The 18,467-nt window shown below is 52.2% G+C and overlaps 1 protein-coding gene across 1 annotated transcript in view; it reads left to right on the forward strand.

The window, feature by feature from the left end:
• Window positions 1–18,467, forward strand: part of Col27a1 (collagen type XXVII alpha 1 chain) — a 131,611-nt gene that overhangs the window by 65,692 nt on the left and 47,452 nt on the right. Inside the window, exons 17-24 of the mRNA XM_042678649.1 lie at window positions 711–755; window positions 8,239–8,292; window positions 8,822–8,866; window positions 12,048–12,101; window positions 13,217–13,270; window positions 13,870–13,923; window positions 16,934–16,987; window positions 17,181–17,234. Coding sequence (XP_042534583.1) covers window positions 711–755; window positions 8,239–8,292; window positions 8,822–8,866; window positions 12,048–12,101; window positions 13,217–13,270; window positions 13,870–13,923; window positions 16,934–16,987; window positions 17,181–17,234 — 414 coding nt within the window. The remainder of the gene's footprint in view (window positions 1–710; window positions 756–8,238; window positions 8,293–8,821; window positions 8,867–12,047; window positions 12,102–13,216; window positions 13,271–13,869; window positions 13,924–16,933; window positions 16,988–17,180; window positions 17,235–18,467) is intronic.

Below are 18,467 nucleotides of genomic sequence, written 5' to 3' on the forward strand. Positions count from 1 at the left end.
TTTCCTAGTGTCTAGGAAAGCAAATCAGAGTGAACACAGCAGAATTCAGGAGCTCCAGCCCTGAGGGCCTGGGGCCTACTAGCTGGGTGCACATGGACAAATGACATGACCTCTGAACCTGGGCTCCTGTCTATGGCTGGTGCCCTGTGACCTACCACCTCTATCTCCCAGCCAGAGCTCCAAGCTGGTCCTACAGCTCACCTACAGGGCTCACTCCCCACTGGCTGCTGCCTTCTTACAAAGCATCAGAAATGTTTACGGCCTGGAGAGAAAACAGGTTTGCAGGCCCTGTTCAGAAAGAAGCCCTGAGTTCCCAAGGCATCTTCACTACTGTGTATTTATAGTTTGTAAACAGTCGGAGGCCCATACTCTGCCTTGCCATAGAGTCAGGTCAGCCCGCCCCAGCAGCTCAGCTTGCTCTTCTCTTTCTGTCCAGGTTTCAGGCCCTGGCAGGATGAGTTCCTTTTCAGCTTAAGGGCACAGACTCTGCCTAGAGCTTTGGGATACCTGCCATGGAGGCCCATGTCTTTCTGATGTTTCCTAGCCACAGCAGCTGGGGCCGGCAGTGTCCATGGTCAGCACCTGACTGTGTGTTGGTTTAATTCTATAAACATTGCCTGAACTTGTGGTTTGGAACAGGAGAGATCCGTTTGAAAAGGTCCTGCCAGATGTACACGAGGAGGTAACCTCTCTGATTTCTTTCATTGCAGGGAGACCTGGGCCTTCCAGGACCCCCAGGAGTCACTGGCCTTATTGTAAGTATAGATACCTAGCAGCTGGGGACAGGGGGGATGTGAGGGGGGTGTTGGACAGGGTGGGAGAATCACATGGAGCCAAAATCTGAGGAGCAAACAACAGTGGGGAAGGTTGCTAAAAAGACTCCTCTGTCACCAAACCCAAAAGGGGCAGGATTGGACTGAGAGATGAGGCCCTACTGTGTGGCCCCCGGTGGTCCCAGGTAGTCTCCTCTGCTCTGAGCTGGCTTCCTGGTTGGTTAGCTGAGGTCAAGCATGCCACCAGGATTGTGTGTACTTGCATGCCTGCTGCTGGCCCATTGACTTACCAGGAGGCCTAGACAAGTGATGGTATGTCCAGTCAATTGATGAGGGCTTCAGGTCCCAAGGGAGGAAGTGGCACCAGAGGAGCTGAGACTCTGGCCAGTGTTGAGAACTCAGCTTTGTTCTTTTTCTTGAAAATACCGATTTTTGAGCCAGACTACCTAGGTTGATGTCATCACTCTGCCACATCATGGCTGTATATAACTGAGCTATGTTATTTACTCCTTGAGCCCTAGTTTCCTCATCTATAAAGTGGAGTTAAAAGTAGAATCTTCTTAGATTCTTGCTTGTTCCAATTAATAGGTACTGCATAAGCAAATGATTGGCATAGGACTTGGCATTCACTAAGCTCTCACCAAATGGAAAATATTATCCTGAAATGCTCAGGGCCCAGAGAGGCCTATGGATAGGAAATGGGAGGGATAGAGCCTCTAACTCCATCCAAATTGGGTGGGTCTCAGGGATGGTTCTATCAGCAGCACCACAGCTTACTGTCAGGCCTAGAGGCAAGATTTGATCTTGGGCCTAGTCCCAAAGGCCAAAGACAGTCCAGAGCCTAAAAATAACTCTAGGAGAATGGCCCCACAAAGGCAGAGACCCTCTGCTCTAAACTGTGGGTCATTCCTCATGGATTTGAGTCTGGAGGCCATGGAGGGGACACAAGTCTGTCCTCTAGATTGACAAATGGGCCAGCTTTGTTCCTTCAGCAACTGTATCAAGGAGATTTGTCCAGATAGAGTCTGAGGTGCCCTATTTCTCAGGAAAGGCTAATCCTCAGAAGTGGGTCAGAGCCCACTATTAGCCCACTACTAGCCACCTGCTCCTGCTCAGGAATGAGGTGGGTTGGTGGGGTAGACTCAACCTGGGCCCCATCTTGTTACTACCTCCTGGCTCTGTCAAGCTCAGTTATTGCCTCAGCTCCTTGAGCCTCATAGGCCTTGCTGGGAAGTGGGATCAATAAATAGCACCCACTTGTGCTAGGACCTCAGATGCCACAGCCCAGCCAAGTCCAGCGGCTAAAAGAAGTCCAGTGGCTTGAACCAGATTACCTGAGCTCAGACCCTAGCTCTTCTACTCACCTAATCACAACCATGAGCAAACTTCTTAATCTCTGTGTACCTCAGTTTCTTCATCTGTAAAAAGGGGGATAATATGAGTACTTAACTGGAGGATTGTCATAAGGATTTAAATGAGCTAATATACAGAAATCACCCACTGTGAGTAAGCACTCAAGAAGTTTGTTATAATAATAGCTAGTGTTGTTCTTGTTCTGTGACACACACATGTGCATGCACATATACCATAGTTTTGCAATGTCTTTGGCAATTGATGAGTGATGCCTGCCTTCGCTGAGGATGGGAAATTGTTACTACACTTACATATTATACATTCGTTGTCTTTCATAGGCCTTTGCCAAGCCCCTTCTTCTGCACAAGGTGCTGACCTAGATGTTTTGGAAAAAGCAATGTGTGCCATGGGAGTTAGAGAAATTCTGGGAAGTCTTGTTGCCCAATTCTCTCTAAGCTCAGCAGGAATCCCTTGTGGAGATTATGTTCCTATGGTCATTAAGCTCCAACTCCAACACCTCAGGTGTTAGAAACTCCCTCTTTCTAGGGACCCAGTCTCTCTGAACAGAGCCCTCATTGTTCAGTGTTTTCTGAATCGTCCTTGCTGTCCCCTGGTGAAGCTGTCCAGGAGTAAGATGGACAGGGCTTATTCTTCCCCAGACTCTTTCAGGCTAAATAATCCTGGCCTCCATCTGGAGGGATGTTTACACGTCCTGGCTGTCATCTTTGGCACGTGTTACTATCTGTCATTGCCTCAGCGTCCACTAGGTTGTGTCCCAATATGGGTACGATTATTGCCTGGATTTGCCATGCCCAGGCTGTACCATCCTTGCCTTGGTCCTCCTGATTCTTACAGTTTATCCATACAGTTGCCAGATAAAATAGAATTCACCCAGTTACATGTGAATGTCACATGCACATGCAGGTCACATTTATATTGAAATATCATCCATTGTTTATCAGACATTCAGATTTAACTGGGCATCATCATTTTATGTGTTGGATCCTCTCCCATTGGGACTATTCCCATTGTCTCTTAGAGTCTCATTTAGCTCAGGGGAAAACTGAGGCCCTTGATCAAGGTCACATGGAAGACAGGAGAGGATGGAGAACTGATTAGAAGACATGACTCTCAATTCCTTGGACAGGGCCTCTTTCTAAGGAATGAGCTGCAGCCAGAGTTCTGGGCACTTACTCATTTCTCAGATTCTGCGACATGATACAGCTAACCAGCGAGCCCATCTCCACTGCTCTGTGGCCTTTGTGGCCATGTGTCTTGCCACCACTGATGGTGGCCAGAGATTTAGTTTGCCTTCACCTTCAAAGGGAAGAATTTTTTGTCCTTGTGCCTGGGGGTGGGGGGGGGAGGGAGGGTTCCACAGGGCTGGACCTCAGCTATACCCTCCCCCACCCTACTTTACCACTGAAAACTAAGCCAGTGTCCCTTTTTATGCTCAAGTTTGGGGAACAGTAGCTTTGTGCCTGGGGAAACTTGGTCTCCTCCAAGAGCTGGACAGGAACTCTCTGCCAAGGAGTTAAAGTGAAAAGGGACTGTGAGTCACCTATGGCTTCCAGAGGATGTGGGTTTTCAGCTGAGCAAACAGAATTCCATGCGTTGATAATCATTTTGTGAAATTCAGGTTTATTCCATGCCTGTCTAGTCAGCACAGGCCATTTGCATGCAGACTGCAGCCAGCCTTCCTGTCCCCTGAGTCCCTGCAGCAGGAGGGAGGGTGAGAGAGGATAAGCTAACATTTATTGAGCCTCTGCCTGCTCTGGGGGGTGCTGGATATGCATTGGACTTTAGGAACTATGAGATGCCCACCAGCTAGCAAGTAGAAGTGTGGGGCTTGGGCTGAATGTCCCCGGGCCTGGTAAGCTGCCAGTGGCTTCCGGTAGAATCTTAGGTGACAGAACCTGGAAACAGCTGCTTGGAGTAATCAAAACCTCCTGGCTGGCCTACAGGAAAGCTGCCAGACTCTAGCATCTGCTCAACAAAGACACTATCTGTCTTTTTTTGTTCAATGGCATTAAGAGCATTTTTGGCTTCTTCCCTCCTACTCCCTCCTTTTTCTTCCTCCTCCTCCTCCTCCTCCTCCTCCTCCTCCTCCTCCTCCTCCTCCTCCTCCTCCTCCTTCTTTTTTGTGGTAATAGGGCTTGAACTCAGGGCCTGGGTACTGTCCCTGAGCCTCTTTGTGCTCAAGGCTAGCACTCTATCACTTGAGCCACAGCACCACTTCTAGCTTTTGTTCTGAGTAGTTTATTGGAGATAAGAGTCTCACAGACTTTTCTGCCTGGGCTGGCTTCAAACTGCGATTCTCAGATCTCAGCCTCCTGAGTAACTAGGATTACAGGCATGAGACACTGGCACCTGGCTGGCTTCTTTTTAATGAGACTCAAAGAACATATGATCCAGCCAAACCCCCAGCATGTGGCACAGTGGACAAGTCCATATATTCTGTCTCTAAAGGGTTGTTTCTTTGTAAAGCAAGATCAGGGAGCCAATCAGTTTACATTTCCCAAAGCCTCTTGTACCTGACCCCCTTCTCAAGGTTGAATTGTCACAATAGCCTTGGGAAAGTACGAATGGTATCCTCACCAAGACTCAGAGATGGCAAAGCACTTTCCTGAGGCCGTACAGCCTGTGTGCACAGTACAGGTTCTTCCTCCCTTCCCCACACTGTTGCTATTAGACCTCGGTGCTGAATGGAGACACTGGAGGTGTGGGAATATGGGTTGGGTGGTACCAGGCTGTGCTGATGTGAGAGAAGATGCCCAGTGAGGTCAATACCCCGGTCCCCTCCTGCCAATCCCGCATTGCTCTCTGGAAAGAGGTAGAGGTGCTATTTTCTGCAGAGAAGGTTGCTAGGGGGTGTGGTAGTGAGACTTGGCTCCTTCTTGGCACTCATTAAGCACTTCTGTCCAGCCCTGGGCTGGATGCTGGAGTCACACAGGTAAGGTCTCCAGGCCCAGTGCCTGTCCATAGTCGTGAGAGGTGGTGTTGAGTGGAAGGATGACTGTGAGTGGCTGTGGTGCCCAAGGCCTTGGGAGGATGGGGCACTGAGCTCAGGACAGGGATGTCCACCCAAGGTATGAAGGCAAATGGGCTTTGGCACAGATTGCAGGCTGAACATGGTCCAGCAGGTATGTCACAGGAAAACAGGAAGCTCAATCAGGAGAAAGACATGTGGGGGGAGAGTCTTGTAGCCATGTTTGCCTTGGAGTCTGGGAAGAGCCCCCAGGCCTCCCTTCAGGGGTCCTGAAAACCCCCTGCCTAGACCCCTGAGGGACAGCAGTGAGGGAAATTGGCACTGAGTCCTTGGATGGTCAGCAGCCAAAGCAGGGCTTGTGAGTGTGGATTCACACGGGGACAGCTAGACAGAAGTTTGGTCCTGTCCCAGCTTCCTGCTCATTGTCCAACTCTAGGCTATTGCTTGTCTCTTTCTCTATGCCTTGGTTCTTCATCTGGGAAATGGGCTGGCTGGAGGAATAGCTAAGCTAGCAGCACTGTCCCTGGCCTGGTGTAAGCTGTCCCAGGAAGGTTTAGCTGGAAGCTGCCTCCAGAGTCCAGCATAGCAGGGGGCCTGAAATGGTTACAGATGTAGCTGGCAGTGGTATGAGTCCAGAGATGATGGGCATAGTGTGTAGTTTGGTGCTTGAGACCAGAGGAAGAGTGGGATCAGGATCTCTAAGTTAAGGGCTTTTCTTATTGTTCTTTCTTGGGGAGGGGGGTGGGCAGGACATTCCCACCGCAGACAGATGCTTTGTGAATTGTTTCTCATGACATTGGCCTAGAGTTTCTGCCATTGCTCCCCTGCTTTCGTAGGCCAACCTGGGGGTGTCCTGCAGCAGGAAGACCTGCCCTCTGCCAGCTACTACTGTCTCCTGGAGTGCCCCACAGCCAGGGTCTCTTGGCTACAGATTTTGTCCCCCTGGTGATTGTGTTCATACCAGGTCCCTGCCCCCCCCCCCCGACCTCCCTGCACAAGCAAGCCCCTCCATAGAGACACAGGATCTCTGGGGGTGGGGCATGAGGCTGCGTCTCTGCTTCCCACAGAAACACATAGGCTGTCACCCAGCCTGAACTACATCCAAGCCCTATACAAGCCCTATACCAGCAGCCTTCAGGCCAGAGCATGGAAGAAAGCCCGCGTTCCTGGTGCTGCTCGCTGGTCCCCTGCCCACAGCCGTGGCCTGAGGGAGCAGCTTCCTCCCGCATAGCCTGCTCTGTTTATTGTACCTCAAGGGGACTGTGGGCGGCCACATTCATCCAGGAGAGGGGCAGACAGGGTAGGAGAGCAGCAGAGATCGTTAAAACACTTCTCTTTGGAGAACTGGCTTTTCCTCCCCACCCCAGCCAGTTGATTTGGCTTTTTTTCCCCCACTTCCTTATGTCCCTCCTCTCCAAAAACAGACAGCAGTGTAGCCTGGAAAGCCTCCATAGGACTGCCTAGTGTGCACCCCCAACCTCAAAGACCCTCAGTCTCTTCATCTCTAAAATGGGTGTCGTCACAGAAGAGATCGATGTGAGAAAGCGACGGTGGTGGTGTGTCATTGACGTGGTTGCTCACATCCTAGGCTCCTGTTGCCCTGTTGAATTCCACTGAGGCTTATTTGGTGGGGCCCGGAAGCAGCAGGTTTTATTAGTTTTATTAGAGACTCCAGCTGGGACCCCAGTCAGATGGGGCCCTGGACATCCAGAGAGGAGAAGGTTTGCCAAGATCACACAGCCAGTCCCCTGCAGTACCAAGGCCAGTCTGGGTTCAGGGGCAGGGGTGGTTGGAGGTTGGGGGGTGAAGGAGAGAAGTACTGAGAGTCACCTCAGCCTAGCCAGGCTGCATCTGTGAATCTCATTGCTCCTTGTGGCTCCTTGGCTTTTCCATTCCACAGGGGCAGGCAGGAACGTGATTTCCCACTCGACTTGGCTGCCCTCCGAATATCACCACACAGCCCTAAGCCCTCATTCTGAAGCCTGGCTACCTGGGGCAGTGCATCTAAGCTGCCTCAACCCCAGAGTGCCCAGCAGGGGCCTCTAAAGAGCCTGAATCGGGTGATAGGAAACTGAGGCACAGAGAGACTGATCATACTAATTAACTGATTGGGGTCACACGGAGCTCAGCCAATCAGGGAGAGAATAGTATATTCTCAGAGACTCTTTTTCTGGACCTAGGCTTCATGTGATGACCATGTCTGAGGATGGTTGGGAAGGGGAGGACAGGGGTGCCATTAGAGAGGAAGAGGGTAGGTTCCATAACAGAAAAGAAAAAGATCCTTCTGGGGTGACCTTTCACTCAACCTTGGCTCATTTGAATTCAGGGCTCACTAATTCTTTGCTGGGGATAGGAGAAAATGGCTATCTTGCTCAGTGGACTCCTAGTCTCTGTCCTATGGATGCCAATATTTTCCTTCCCCCCACCCTCACTTAAGTTGTGATAACCAAAAATGCCTCTAGACATTCCCGATCTGCCCACCTACTAAATCAGTTCTTTTTCTGAAACAGCATCGGGACACATGGCCTTGTCTGTCCCTAATTGCTAGCTAAGGACACTGATGCGCCACATTCCTCCGTGAAGAGCATGCGGCTCCTCCCAGCCTTCCTTCTGATCTGCCTGGATCTGGGTCTGCTGCCTCCCAGATCCTAAGCTGATCTCTGCCCCCTCAGAGCCACCGCAGTGGCTGCCTCACTCCTTCCTTGCCGCTCTGTGGAGGAGCTGTGTGGGCCTCTGGGGTAGCAGGCCGTGCCCTTGTCGTTTTACTGGCAGGATCCCAGTTCCCAGTTATGCTTCATTTAGCCCTGGCAGCAGCTCTGGTGAGAGGACTCCTTGTCCTCGTTTTATAGAGGAAGACTGAGGTGCAAAGAAGTCAAATGAGAGGCCCCCAATCCCTTCAGTGACAGGGGATGGAAATCTAACTTGTAATGAGGTGTGGTGGGCGGGGACTGAGCTGGCATCTGTATGAGACAGACCCAGAGGAAATGAACGGTGGGAGGGACTTTATCTATATTCAGGGCATGTGTTTTGTCCTCAGAAGCCCAGCTCTCAGCACCTCAGGGACCAACCCTTCCAGGCCAGCCTCCTGCAGCCACTCCTCACTGTGTCTTCTTTTCTCCCTAGGGTGACATGGGAGCTTTGGGTCCGATTGGCTACCCAGGACCCAAGGGCATGAAGGTAAATGAGGGCTCTTCTGGTTCAGATCCAGTCTGTCGCACCCCACAGAGAGCAAGTGCTTCAGATGGCCCTGGGGTGAGAACCCCAAATGGGCTGGGCACGCTGTCTGGTCAGGAGCTCAGCCTCTGCTCTGGCCATTGATACCAAGATGCCATTGAGGCCACGTGCCTTTATTGGATGCTGTAGACCTTGAGCTAAGCACAAATGGGGTTCTGGGCCCAGAAAGTTCTAATATGACATCACCAGGGCAGTGGGAAACAATGGCCAGTGGTAAACCTGGATCTCTCCATAGGATAGGGGACAGGCATACCATGCTAAGACTACAGGGACAGTCTGGTTTGGTCCACCCCATCCCATCAGCATCTTCCTCCTTCTTGGTTAGTCCCCAAAGTGGAGGCTCAGAGCCACGTCTCCCAGCTCCCCCACACTCCGCTGGCCACTAGAACTAAACCCTGGGTAGGGAATCAGCTCCTGGATCCCTTTGGGGTTTCAGCTTCTGACTGTGCAACTCTGGGCCTTTGCCTTGCAGGGGCTGATGGGCGGCGTGGGGGAGCCCGGACTGAAAGGTGATAAGGTGATGGGAATTGTACTGTACTGTGGGTTATTGCATGCCACTCCTCCCAGCATGGGCCGAGCTCGGCCAGACCCCCTGAATCTATGCTCCCAGCTTTCTGCCCATCCCCCTACCTCCCAGAGTGGGGCTCAGATGGACAGCTCTGGGGCCCTGTAAGCCATGGCAGATAGGAGAGGAGGACCACTGAGTCAGGGTCAGGGGTAAGTCAAGTCAGGCCTCTGAATCCTGACAGTACAGTGTGGTCAGTGTGGGGCCTGGAGGGCAGATGGAGGTTCAAAGGAGGTTCAAACAGGCCATGCACACATGTGCCATGACCTGGGAGCCAAGAGCCAGACAGCACACAGACCACAGCACCATAGGAACCCCAGGCTGGTCTGAGCCCTACCTATCTCCCCAGCTGTCATAGGGTTGGGGGGCGGGGGTGGAGGTGTGCAACTGTTTTGCAAACCCACTGTTCAACTCTTTCTGCCACACCCTGTGCCAAACTGTGTTGGAGCAGAGACATGGGTCTTGAGGTCCAGAGCAGAGCATGCACCGGGCCTGACTCACACAGCACTAGATTGGGGGTGGGGGCAGCTTGCCCAGGGCCAAGTCCCTGCTCTCCCCATCAGACTCTGGATAAACTAAGGACCCCAGAGATGGTGTTGAGACCTTTGGGGCAGCATCTCAAGCATCTCCAAGAGAGGGAGGGGCTGCCTGCTGCTTAGTTGCTCCATAGCCAGCTTCCCTCTGCACCATCTCAGATGGCTCAGCTCCTCGTCCACACAGGGACAAAGGAGCAGGTGCCATGTGCCAGATGCCAGCGAACATACTACATGTATCAGACCATTCACCGCCAAACCACAAGCCAAGAAGTTTGCCAGAGGCCGCATGGCTACAAAATAGAGGGTCAGGCCTCGACCCTAGACACCTGGCTCCAGAGAGCTCCACCACCAAGCTGAATGGAAGCTGGCAGGTCAGAACAGATGAGACTCTTGGAAGTCACCTGCTCCAATATAGTTGAGAGAGAGACCCAAAGTGGCAGTGAGGTTTGTCAATAGGATCAAGGTTGCTAATCCAGCCCTCGGACTTGTCATGAGCTTAGAATGTCTGGGATATACCCAGAATTCCAGGCTGCTCCACCCCCTAGGCAGCCAGCCAGGTGTGTTGCTGACCCCAGCCTTTTCTCTACCTGTTTCCACTTTGCCATCCCCTCAAACCTTTGTCACAGCCCTGTCTTGTCTCCCCTTACTCTGACTCCATCCCTCCAGCCCACTAAGCTCCTCTTAGAGCCCTCCCTTCAATGAATGGGTCTTTGTTAGGAGTCTGAGACACCAGAGCTATGGAAAAGTTAGTCATGGTCAAGGAAGAAGGAAGTTGAAGATGAGTGTACGGGAGGGCATTGGGTTTTCTTTCCATGGGGCATCGTGCTACCCAGACAGTCCCTCAGCACTCAGCAGGGAAGATCATGGAAACGAACGCTTCCATCAACTTCTGGCTGCTGCCAGATGGCCTGAGAACTCATACATGTTAAGCTCTAGAAAAAGAAAAGGGGGAGGAATTACTGTCATACCTATGGTTTTGAGGGCAAGCTAGCAAGTCTTGGGGGGAGGGTGAGAGAGGGAGAAATCTCTTTTGCTCTTTAGATGAGGGAGAGGGATCTTGATCTTGTTTGATCACACACACACACACACACACACACACACACACACACACACACACACACACACACACACACACACACACACACACACACACACACACACACACACACACACACACACACACACACACACACACACACACACACACACACACCCCTACCTCTAGCTTACCCTTCCCTAGCCTGCAATTTGGAAGGCTAGAATTCCAGATTTTCCTTGACCCTGCCTGGCCCCAGTCCCCTTTACAACCTTTCTGGCTTCCTCTTTATCCCGGCCTGGAGACACATTTTGAAACCTTGTTACTCAGGCTGGGCTCTCTTCCAATTTGCTCTCTTCATTTCCTAACGTGTGTTTTACGCTTTCCTTTATTTTTTCCTATTTTAATTTTTCTTAAGCTTGTCACTCTTCCTTTGCATATTACTAAAAAAATAAATCCCTTGATTCCTCAAGCTACAGGATGTTAAACTGGCTTTTCCAAATTGGAAAAACTAAAGTTAAGTTCAAAAACAATCTTCTCAATTGTGGCTTGTTCTGCCAAGGAAGGCTCTGCCAGTTACAGCTTTGGCTGCAGTGTGGATTTCCTGTGAGTCTTCATTCTTCCTCCTGCTGCAAGTGCTCCATTCGGCCTGGTGTTGTGGGTGCCTGGCAGTAACTAGAACATGACTGGATCAAGGAGGGAGCAAGAAAGCCTCCCCAGCCAGAACCTGCACAATACATTGTCACAAAAAAAAAGAATAAACAAACACCCAGCCAGGTGCCAGTGGCTCACACCTGTAATCCTAGCTACTCAGGAAGCTGAGGTCTAAAGATCTCAGTTCAAAACCATCCCAGGCATGGAAAGTCCATGAGACTGATCTCCAATTAACTAGCAAAAAATCCAGAAGTGTGGAAGTATGGCTCAAATGATAGGGCACCAGCTTCTACCCAACAAAGCTAGGAGACAATGTCTAAACCCTGAGTTCAAACCCCAGTACTGGCACACACACAAAAAAGCACCACCCAGACAGGTGTAAATTGGGATCAATTTGTAGTCTTCAGAAGTCAGGTGATCTGTTTTCTTTGGAAGCTGATTGAAGTTAGTTCATCAGAAAGAAACTGAAGCTGATCACTGCCACTGGAGGAAAAAGTGACAGCTGACTAAGACACTGGCTCTCCGTGGAGAGGACCTTGTACCTACTGGCTGCCCCTGGCACTGTGTGGCAGTAGTAACTGTTGCTGCTACAGAAGCTGAACTATGCAGAAGCCACTAGAGAAGATGCTATAGCAGTGTCTGCTCTCCAAGAAAGGCTGTGTGATCTCCAAGGCCACTACCCCCTGATGGGCATTTCCAGCCTTCTGAGCAGCTCCAATAGGTGCAGGTGCACCTCCAGCTAGGCCAGCTTATTGCCTGGAGGTGCTTCCCAAACCCAGGTGCCTGTCTGTGACTCCTAACAGGCTGCTGCTCCCAAACTGCCTTCCCCTTTAAAAACAGCCTCCACCCCACAGGGCTGGACCTCCCCTGGCCCCCCTCATAATCTTCTTTGCTGGTGTATACTCAGGGTGAACAAGGGATCCCAGGTGTGGCGGGCGATCCTGGCTTTCAAGGAGACAAGGTAATTGTGCACCATGCTCCCATACCCCTTCCAGCTCCCTGCTCTGGTCCTAGCTTCCTTCCAGGGTGGACATGGATCCATGATGGCAAGCCTCCCTTCATACCATCCTGTCTGAACCTCTGTTCACCTCTCCCCAGAGACCAAACATTTCCATGGCCTCCAACCTTCTTCCTCACTGCCCCAAATTGTCCTTCTGAGGGTACAGCATGCTCTGTGCTTTCACACCAGCCATGGATCCCTAATACATCCAGAGAAATCCTGGCTGCCACCCTAGAAATACACCACCCTATTCATGGGCTCTCTGACACTCTCCTGTCCCTCCTCTTTGTGGCCCTAGAACCCACAGAACCGCTACTGTGTCTCAGGCCCTTTGCGTACACTGCTGCTGGCCTGAAACACCCTCCCCTAGCCTCTATACCACTCTGCTCAGAGATCATTTCTTTCTGTCCAGAAAGTGGCCCTGGGTACCGCATCTGTGCCTCCACCATGATACCATTGTCTCATCTGGTTCCAGGGACTTAATGTTCAGTCTCTGCCAGCTAATGGTTCCTGAAGACAGGACCCTAGGTGGCCCTGACACAGCTCTGCTCAGGGTCTTACACTTCCCAGGGGCAAATTAGAAGGAGGGAGGCAGGAAGGAGGGAGGCAGGAAGGAGGGAGGCAGGAAGGAGGAAGGTGGGAGGAGAGGGAGGGATGATTTGGCCTCCCTGTTGAATTGATCATGGGATGAACTGTGGTAGTCCTGACTTGGGGCTCCTCTGCTTGTGTCTCGCACCATGTGGCCACATCTGGCTCTTCCAGCCAGCCCACCAGGCTCAGATGTCAGGCCGCTCTCCCTCTCCCTCCCTCCTTGTTGGCCTATCCTGACCCAGCCTCAGTGCTGTGTGTTGTGACACTCCAGCTAGGCTGGGGTTTCCAGACCTCCCTGTGTGAAGGACATTACAGGGCCTCCTGGCCCTGGGTCCTGGGAGGACAGGGTTGCTGTTTCACCTTAGGCCCAGCCTTGGGGACCTAGTCAGGGAGCCAAGCCAGAAACCATGCCAGGGAAAGAGTGAGACCCCATAGCTACACTCCTGTTTCTACCTCTTGCTCACCCGCTCCACTGTCCTTTCCAGGGGAGCCAAGGGCTGCCGGGGTTCCCGGGTGCACGCGGGAAGCCAGGACCTCTGGTAAGTCTTCTTCCTTCTCCCCAGCACCCCGAAACTTGCACACTGGCCTTCAGAAGAGAAGCTGGTGACTTCCCAACTGGCCATAGGTGACTAGGTTGCCTTTCCATACCACTACTGCAGAACAGGGCAGGAGAGGCCTATGTTTCCTCTGAGGACACTGGGGGCCAGGGAGTGGCCAGCATTCTGTACCGGCCCCATGCACTATTGGCTTTGATGAGAACTTGACTCTGACACCCAAGGGCAGCTGTGTGTTGCTCAGACACATGTCACCTACTACATCCTTTGTGACTGCTCCTCTGAAGGGTGCCAACACCCCAGAAGCTGGGGGTGGGGGAGTATTACTGTTGTCCCTACTCAGTAGTTGGGGAATCATAGTTGTCAAAGGTGGACAGAGTTGCCTACAATCTCTTAGCTGGTCAGCACAGGAGGAGACATTGGAACCACTGTTCTTTTTTTTTTTTTTTTTAAGCAGATTCAGGCAGATTTCATCCATGTGTTCCAGAACTTTCTGACTGCCCATAGCCAGGGGTAATGTAGGCTTCTAGCAGAATGTGGGGTTCACTTGCCCCAGCCTCCTGACAGCCTCCTCTCTTCCACAGGGTAGAACTGGAGACAAAGGCTCTCTAGGGTTTCCTGGGCCCCCCGGACCCGAGGTATGTGATGTCCTGTCTCTATGTCTGGCCACAGCTGGGATTGTGCTGGGAAACTGAGGCCCAGAGATGAGGCAGGACCTATTTGAGGTCACATAACAATGAGAAGGAAGGCTGACAGTACAAAGTCCTAGATCAGTCTGGGTATGGCGACCCATTTCTGTAATCCTAGTTATTCAGGAGCTGGAGATTACGAGGACTAAGAGAAAATCTCAAGACCTCATCTCAACCAATAAAAGCTGGGTGTGGAGGCATGCACCTGTCATCCCACCCTTGTGAGAGGAGTAGATAGGAGAATTGTGGTTGGAAGCCATCCCTGGGCAAAAATTTGAGACTACCTGAAAAATAATGGATGTAAAAGGGGCTAGGGACATGGCTTAAGGGGTGGAGCACCTGCTTAGCAAGTATGAGGTCCTGAGTTCAAACTCCAGCACTGCAAAAAGGAAGGAAGGAAGGAAGGAAGTCCCAGATCATCCCTCTGCGCTTTCGCATCTCTGCCCTTCCCTCTTACTTAGGGACTCACAGACACATTAGGGACCAAAAGCTGTTCTCAGAGCCCTTCTCCAGCTTAGTGGACATGCTGGCTCTGGGGTGACTATAGAACCATCTGAAGAGCCTTATGCCTTGGCCCCTCAGAAGCTCCCAGGTTCCATTCCCAGAGGCCCCTCTGAGCTCCTGCCCCAGCCACCCAGGAAGGTCCAGATTCTGGTTTGTGGCTTGAGGAAGAAGTAGTGGTGGCTGGAGTTGGCATGCTATCCTAGCGGTTGCCAGGTTCAGGGAAGTCCTGAGAGTTACTAGATGTGAAAATCATCACAAAGAGGCTAAACCAGCCATGACCACCTCAAGTCCACCTTTGGTGGAGTACTGCCAGCCAGCGGAACTCCCCTTGCCTTCTCTGTGACATTGGCATGATGCTAAACCAAGGCTTACCCCAGCCAGAACCCTCTTCCCTCCCCTACCCCAGAGCTCTCAACCTCTGGGCCTTGCTCCTCCACAAACTCTCCGTAGCCAAGGCAAGTCAGGCTCTGTGGTTCTCTAGAGCTTTCCAAAGATGGCTCGTAGGATCTCCAGATGGATGATGAGACCGTGTTTCCTGAAAGCCGCAGTCCGACTTTCCCTTGTGTTGACTTTGGCCGTGACACAGCCCTCTCTAGACAAATGGACCTGGCTTCTCCTCCATTCACTGGTCACTGTGGAAAAAGACTTTCCGAGTTGGGGTTTCCCAGCAATCTGGCCAGCGAGGGCGGAAAGTGCACTCGTTCACTCACATTTATGAGGTTCTTCCTGATGCCAGGCCCTGGGATGTGCGCATGATGATTTGCCCCCTTTCCCTTGGGAGGATGATCCTCCTGCCACTTACCTATGAGGAAACTGAGCCCTAGAGCCCCAAAGTGGCTTTCTCCAAGTTCCCTGCTGCGATGTATGCAGCAGCGAATCAGGCTGACTGAGGCTTGGGTTTCTGCCTGCTCTGTGTTTGTGCTATTTCGATTGGCTGATTCCACAGCCAGGCGACAGAGCACACCCTAGCACCTATGCTGGCCCAGTGTCTATCTCTACATTCCCTGGTCAATCCCAGCTGAATTGTCCCCTTTGCCCTTCCTGGGACAGATGCGAGTTAACATCAGAATCTGACCAGCACTGGTACTGCCGTGTTGGCACTGGAGATGGACTGCCCCAGGCATGCAAAAGGGACCCAAAGCATTGGAAACAGATTTCTCCTGAGTGTTTAGTCAGTTCCAGGCACCAAGCTTAGCACTTTGCTTGCATAATTCATCTCAGCCTCTGCACAGCCCTCTAAGGCTGGAGGAGGGGTGTTCTGAGTCACTTCTGCACCGATGAGGAAGCCGAAGCTCAGAGAGGCTTAGGAACTAGACGGGGATCAGTGAGCAGTCAGTGGGCTCAGTGGGATGAGATTTTGATATGCTCATTTTGAAGAAAAAACAAACACATTGGGCTTTGGCTTCACTGTTTTAGCTTGAAATATAGGATCATTCTTCCCTTTTGCCAGTGGGAAAGAAGAAAGGATGTCTGAGCCAGAATTTAGTAGGAGTTGCTTCAAAGTGGCAGAAAACAACAAAGCTCATGTCAGAAAGCAAGATGAGAGGAGTTCTTTTGTTTGCAGACTCAAAAAGCGCGGCGGGGCCTTTGGTTTCTAGTGATCAGAAAACAGAAGTGATGCCCTAAAAATGAATGGGTATCCTAGGCTGAATTAGCAGAGGTATTACATGGAAAACAAGAAAGGAAATATTCCTCTACTGGTTTGTGCTGCTGGGACCCCCCCCACCCTAAGACACATGGGCATCCTGGTGGCCACCAGCAATGGAAAAGGCCAACTGCAGTCAGGCAGGCTCAAGGGTCCTGGGCTCTGGGCAGCAGCCATGATAAGGCAAAGAAGGGAAAAAACCTGTGAAAGAGGCATCCAAATTGCACAAAGCCCACTACAAGGGAAAGGTATGTGCGTGGCACGGGAGGGACCGGTGCCATCTCCAGGCCTGCTCAGCAGTGAGCCAGGACGGGTGGCATGGGTGGAGTGTAGCACAGCTGGCCAGGATGTCCGGAGCTCTCAGCTTCTGACAGGAGGAGCTGCAGTTCATGGCCTCAGAGTTTTTCAACCAGCTGGATGTCCCAGCCGCCCTGGCAGAGAAGTGCACACATGAACAAAAACACACTCATGGGTAGAATGTCTGAGGTTAGTGGCCAGGCTTTTTGGGCAGGGTGGCTGGCTTCGGAGAGTGGTCCCCGCAGTATCCTAACCCTGTGAGACTTGGGAAATTCTGGCCTGGCATGCCAGGTGGGGCCAACAACCTTTGCCCTCTCCCGTGTAGTCTCACAGTTTCCCAGCCACTCCCTGGACATCAGGATGGTACCTTGGTCCCCGTTTGGTAACTGAAGAGAAGGGATGAAGTGTGCGGCTGGGCTGATAGCAGGATGGATGGCAACCAGCTCACCCTCCTTTGCTGTTTAACAGCCTTTCTCCTGCAGTCCCCACTGACCCCACCTCTTCTTTGCCTAGGGATTCCCAGGAGACATTGGCCCACCTGGGGACAATGGCCCTGAAGGCCTGAAGGTGAGTTCTCTGCTCAGGGCAGCCCTGGTAGACAAAGCAGATGATTCTGTGAAAACCTGTCCCTCCCTCCCTCCCACCAGTCTCCTCCCCTCCCCCTCCCCGCCGACTGCCCAGGCTCGGAAGCTGGAATCCTGCGGCCTGTGAGAGAGACATAGGGGCGGCCTCTGATTCCCTCTCTATTCCCTTCTCCCAGGGTAAGCCTGGAGCCCGAGGCCTGCCAGGACCCAGTGGACAGCTAGGGCCAGAGGTGAGAAGAGTCCCACCCTTCCCCCTTCCCCATAGCCCCTGCCTCATCTGCAGCCTTAGGTTGCTCTGTCCAGGGTACCAGAGACCTTAGCACTGGGCCAGAGTCCCTGGGTTGGGATGCAGCCCAGGGCTTCCTCATAACTCACACACCATTGGGTCTTGTCCTTTCAGCCCTGCCCCTGGAACCCTGTAGGGGCCTTTGGTCACCTGCCTCCCTAACAGGGCAGGTCTCCCTCCCTCCTGCTGCTGCCCGCTTGTCACTCTGAGATTTTTCATTCACTGACACACTGCCTCTACCCAGCTCACAGGAGCAATTTATCTATTGGGGCATTCATATGGCAGGGCAAGAATCCGGGCTTATTGCATAGCGAGTAGTACTGCATAGCATCTCCAAGACCCAGACAGGTAAAGGGGCAAACAGGAACTTGATTTGAACGTAGATCTGCTTAAGCCTAAGGATCCATGATACAGGCCCAGCGCTGTTATGGTCCACACTCTTGGTGCTAGCCAGGTAGTCCTAGAAAATAACATGGCTGGCACAGCCAGTGAAAGGTAATGAGCAGATCTCTCTGGGCATAGAACCAGGTTTTGCCGGTGCCAGAGGCTCCTCCCAGACCCCTGGCACACAGCCTGGCAGGGGGGATCAAGCAGCAGCCTCATCACCCGCAACTGAGATCCCATCTCAGGGGCCGATTCTGGGTCTGGCAGGGACCCAGTGCTGGCTCTGGGAGCCGCCATGTGTGGCTGCTTTCTTGGAAATGGGATAAGAGTTGAGGAGGGAGCTTGGAGGGAGCTCTTGATCAGGCCTGGCCAGCCAGAAGAGCCAGGCTGGAGAACACGTGTGCCCTGCCCATAGGAGGAGAGGAGAGAGAAAAAAGGGAGGGAAGGCTGGCGCCAACCACAGGCCTCTGTCTGCACTCGAATTGCCACACAGGAAAACCGAGACCTTCGCTTGCTCATGACTCATGAATCCCCACACTCACCCCTTCGTTCATTCCAAACATCTCCAGATGCTGCCATCCTAAGTGGTGGCTTTGAAAGAGTGATGTATGTATCGTTGCTGCTCAGAACTCAGCAGAAGCTAAGCATGTGTTACAGGAGAATCATCTCCACTCTGGGAGACTGAGGCACACAAGGTCTGGCGGAGCTCAGAACAAAGCCTACCTCTCAGTCTGCAGTCTGAGCCTGTACTCCACAAATCCTGGCCTCTGGGCTGTGCCTACAGGAACCTCCA

This window comes from Dipodomys spectabilis, unplaced genomic scaffold, assembly GCF_019054845.1.
Source record: "Dipodomys spectabilis isolate Male_0828 unplaced genomic scaffold, ASM1905484v1 ptg000046l, whole genome shotgun sequence".
Lineage (NCBI taxonomy): Eukaryota > Metazoa > Chordata > Mammalia > Rodentia > Heteromyidae > Dipodomys > Dipodomys spectabilis.